General features: G+C 32.2%; 1 protein-coding gene across 3 annotated transcripts in view; it reads left to right on the forward strand.

Annotated features, from left to right (window-relative positions):
* LOC106478170 overlaps positions 1 to 5,078 on the forward strand; it is a 50,424-nt gene that overhangs the window by 36,284 nt on the left and 9,062 nt on the right. For all 3 annotated transcript variants that reach the window (XM_013938690.2, XM_022381695.1, XM_022381694.1), the window contains exon 7: positions 1,892 to 1,939. In XM_013938690.2, the coding sequence (XP_013794144.1) occupies positions 1,892 to 1,939 (48 nt within the window). The remainder of the gene's footprint in view (positions 1 to 1,891; positions 1,940 to 5,078) is intronic.

Genomic DNA, 5,078 nt, shown 5'->3' on the forward strand with positions numbered 1-5,078 from the left:
TCTGTACGTTTTGTCTTAAACATAGGCCTAATCCCATAATGAAAAGCCTATACGTTTTGTCTTGAATATAGGCTTAATCCCACCATAGAGAGTCTGTACGTTTTGTCTTAAACCTAGGCTACTCTCACCATGGAGAGTTTGTACCTTTTTGTTTCGGGCCCGGCATGGCCAGATGGTTAGGGCGCTAGACTCACAATCTGCACGTCGTGGGTTCGAATCCCCATCACACCAAACATGCTCGCCCTTTCAGCCGTGAGGGCATTATAATGTGATGGTCAATCCCACTAGTTGTTGGTAAGAGTAGCCCAAGAGTTGGCGGTGGGTGGTGATGATTAGCTGCCTTCCCTCTAGTCTTACACTGCTAAATTAGGGATGGCTAGTGCAGGTAGCCCTTGTGTAGCTGTGCACAAAATTCAAAACAAACAAACAAACACACTTTTGGAAGTGCATTATAAGAGGATCAAATCTTACTATTTGATCAATAAAGAGTAGCCCAAGGGTTGGCAATGGGTGCTTTAACTAGCTGTTCTGTTTTCTCTCTAGTCTATCAGTCCAAAATTATGGAGTTCTATGCACAAACTTTGTATATTGTGTTGCAAAAAATTCTAAAGTAAACAAATCACCAGAGCTTTTGTCTTAATGCTGTATTGGATACATTAAACTCACTCAAACTTTGCATTCTATCCACAATTCTCAGATGACAGTGGGGTAGTTCATGACCAGATGATTTTTCTATTTTGTAACTTAGAAATTGAATACATTTTTATTGAGGTAAAGTTTTTACAATTTCCATGGTGTTTTGCATTTAGTTGATATCCTTGCAAATATAATGTTGACCCAATCTTGCTTTAGTGACTGCCTCAGGCAAAGGCTACACATGCCCACTGTGGCTGTACAAGAGAGTTCTTATTTGCCTATTCAAACTGTTATCCCACCTTAGTGTATAGATTATATTGGTTTGGAGAGTTGCCCAAAAACTTTCTAAAGGTTAGCATAAAATAGAAGTTTAACTCTCCTAAATAATGATGTGTGTGTGTGCATATATATATATATCTGATGTTGGTAACCTAGGATTGTGAGATACTGCAACATGACCCTGATCTCATTAAAATAGCAGTATCAACGTCTACAAAAGTTATTGAGAACAACAGAAATTAGACAGCTACTACTGTAAGATAGGAACAAGAGCCCTTTCCAATCATGATGAAATAATGTCTTTATTCTTAATCTAGTTTTGGTGACAAGAAGTTGAAAGACAGCCAGAGTATACAGTGATAATAAAGTAGTTTAATTAAAATTTGAATGTAACTCTAAAAGTTGACATGCACACTTTGACATACCTGTAGTAAGAGGGTAACAGACCTGTGCATGTGTGTTTAAGTGTATCAACACTATTTGACTTTTAACTGAATTAAATTTGTGACCCTTACATCTTCCCCAAGATTACTTTGAGTTAATGTATTATATATTTTATTAATTTTTATCTAGGTTATCGACAGTGAAGTTTATTAATTATGTAGGTGATTTTTTTTAAAAGTTAGAGGCTGTGAAAGTTTTTGGTATGAGGAGTTGGGCCAAGTGATTAGTGTGCCAGACTGTGGATCCTGTTACTACAAAAGAAAGTATTATATTCCTTGCTTTGGGGCCTTCCTTCTTGTCTGTCACTTCAAATTTAGGGTGGCTAGTGCAAAATTCAACAAATGTTTTGGTGGCTATTACTTTACAGATAAATTTCTTTAGTATATTTTGTCAATGGAAGAATGCACTTATTGAAAACACCAAATCAGATTCAGTCTGTATTCATTTTAAAAAAATGTTTCTTTTATTTCACCTGTACTGATGTAGCCTTTGTATCATATTTACCATTAATTTTTATTTATTTATATTCTAGGTATGGATAATCGCAATATTACACCTGAATCTAGTCCTTCTGCTCATAGTAAGTTTATAGCAGAATAAGTTATTATTATTTACTTGATTTCCTAATGACCAGAATATTAGTTGTTAAAAAAAACTGAGAAGTTTATAGATCTTGATAAGACTACAGTTCTGGATGCTTGTGTTTTGATGGTTTTTAGTGAAGATCAGAAGTCTTTGTGAGACTATCAACCTCATATTTCACTACTTTTATTTCATTTCATACCTCCAATGGTTTCTGATAAGCTGATTCCTTACTTCAGAAACTTATTTTATTTTTGGCTAAAGAGACTATTGAGAAATTTTAGTATTCAGATTTAGGCTTATTTTCTCATCTTTTCGTCACTGCTCCACATACAGAAGATTGTCGTGTAGTTAGGAATTTATCTCTTTTAATTCTCTTTAAATATTCCTCATTAAAATGAAGAATGTTCAGTAGTTATTGATGCATATTTTTCAAAGTCAGTGGAAAATGGAAATGTGATGCTTACATTCATATTTCCAGTATATCATATTTCTCATCATAAGTTGTTTTTTTTCCTCTTAATATTAGTTTTTCTGTTCTAGGCTCGTCCCTTAGCTTCTACATCATATCTTTTCACAAGTTTTTTAAAGTCCTAATGTCATATCTTCGTTGGTTTGGAATTAATTGCCATTATAACTTGGATAATTTATTGATACTTGCTCCATTTCAAACATAAGTCTGGTTGAACCTCCAACAGACACTAGATGTCATCATGGAACAAATTGATAACAAGGCATTCAAGCCATGACTTCACTTGACTCAAAACTTTATAAATCTGGTAGACCTCATTGACTCACCTCAAATTATTGCAGGTTCTCCAAATTGAATTGACTGAAATCAATACTTTAAGGGGTTATCTATGAATTTGAAGGTTTCTCACATTTTACGAGGCATGCATGCGAGGAACTCGGAGAAGCTCGTGGGTAGCATAATTCGATAGCGTAACAGCTGCACCTTCCTCAAGTGATTTACAACTTATAATGGTGCAAATGGTAGTTAGACATAGTTCAAAGGACAATAATTTAATTATAAATAGATGTATACTCTTACGTGTTTAGAGCTACTTAGGATAAACGAAATACAGTTTCATGCTACTTTTGAAGTCATTCTGGAAAGAAAAGGAGGGTAATTTAGATTTTGTGTGTGTGTGGTTATGAGGTCAGTCAAATTGACCAACCTTGTATAGAGTTAGGGTAGAGAAAAAAGAGAGAATATAAAGTTTTACTGAAAGTAAAACAAACATTTGAAATGTATTTAGGAGGTTTTAGAGATTACACAAATAAAATTTAAGATTTTTGAGATGAGAAAAAGTCATTTTAATCTTAACATGAAAATCACTTTGCACACAGACTATTTAAAACAAATATTCAATATATTCAAAAACAAATCTTTTTTTATTTTATTAAAAATATTTTGCTCAAATATATGATTTTTTGTGTGTGAAAGGCTTATTATGTTTACTGAAAGACTGCCAAATTTTGTGAAGATATACACACTATATCAAAAGTTAGTAGCATCAAATCTGCAAAGACTATACGAGTACAAAAAGGTCACATGGTTGATCAAATTGACCAACCCGTGTGGAAGGAATTAATAACAGAAAACATTAAATAAGAACAGTATTTGAAATTTTTAACCCTTTCGAGGATTTTATTATTTGCTTTAGAAACAAAGCACAAAAGATAAATATTTATGTATTTCAGTTGTGTTTCCTTTAAAGTCAATAGTTTAGATCTAAAATGTATGCATGTCTATGTATCTTTATTGACACATACAAAGCACACCCAGTCTTGAAGAAACTGAGCTGACCACCAAAACTTTTAACTCTCTCTCTCCATGGGCTTGGTCAATTGAAGTATTTTCACTAAACATTTCAGCATATATAGTGTAAAAGTGCTGCCTGCTGGGAGTACAAAATTATTTTCATGTTAAGATTAATAATACTTTTTTCATCTGAAGAATCTCATTTGCATAGTCTCTAAGACTTCCTAAATAAATTTAAAACATTTCTTTTTCAGTAAAACTTTATATTTTGTATGAAATTTTCTCTACCCCAATTCTATACAAGGTTGGTCAGTTTGATTGACCTCATAATCACCATAAAATTTTCAAATATACCTAAATTACCTTTTTTCTTTCTAGAATGACTTTAAGTGGTAACATGAAACTACATTTGTTCATCCTAAATAACTTTAAATACATAACTTTATACATCTGTTTATACTTCATTTTATTGTTTTTTGAAGTGTGTCTAATTAATATTCCCACCACACAAGTTGTAAGAAACTTGGTGAATATGTAGCTCACATTACCCTATCGAATTATGTAACATACAATCTACTCACTAGTTGCTTATGAGCATAACACATGAAAAGTTTTTATTGTTATTATTTATTTTATCATATCTAACCTAAAAAGTTTCTAATTTTTATATTTTAGTTACTTTTTTAATTATAAATAAAGAATACACATGAAAAACAAGAAATATAGTACTTACATGGGTCTTTTTTCTTTTGCTGTGAACTGTCAATGAAACTTAATCCTACTTTTTTATACTAATGGTATTAATGCACTAAACAGTTTTGTATTTGATTAAATATTGCGCCAAAGAACACAGAATAATAACATGCAAAAAGCAAACAACATTCTATAGCTATCACAATTTTTCTGGCTTTCTAACTATGCAATAAGAGCCGTTAAAAATTCAGCTAAGTTGAGTGGCCAAATTCTCTGAGGGTCCTCTCTTTCATACATTAAAGTCATCCTGATGAATAGCTCATTTTAGGTCTGCACAAAACCCTAATATGAGTATTTTTGAAACTGTATTGGCTTATGTTTTTGAAAAACTGAAAAGATAAAAAAGGACCACACTAAGTTTGTTGTAAAGTCTGTTAACCCTTTCGATATGGGTCACAGGTGAAAGGCCATGTCATCTCATTTGTTGACTCACATTCAAAATTTTAGAACTATATATTACTCAATTTGTTAATTTAAAATTATATGTTAAAAAAAACAGATAAACATAGTATTTTGACTTCACAAACACCTCATTTGAACCAGTGCCAGGTTACACACAAAAATCAAAGTCTATTGTTTCATACGAATTAGAAACTCAAATTACAGATATTGACAAGCT

The sequence above is a fragment of the Limulus polyphemus genome, unplaced genomic scaffold (assembly GCF_000517525.1).
Source record: "Limulus polyphemus unplaced genomic scaffold, Limulus_polyphemus-2.1.2 Scaffold186, whole genome shotgun sequence".
Lineage (NCBI taxonomy): Eukaryota > Metazoa > Arthropoda > Merostomata > Xiphosura > Limulidae > Limulus > Limulus polyphemus.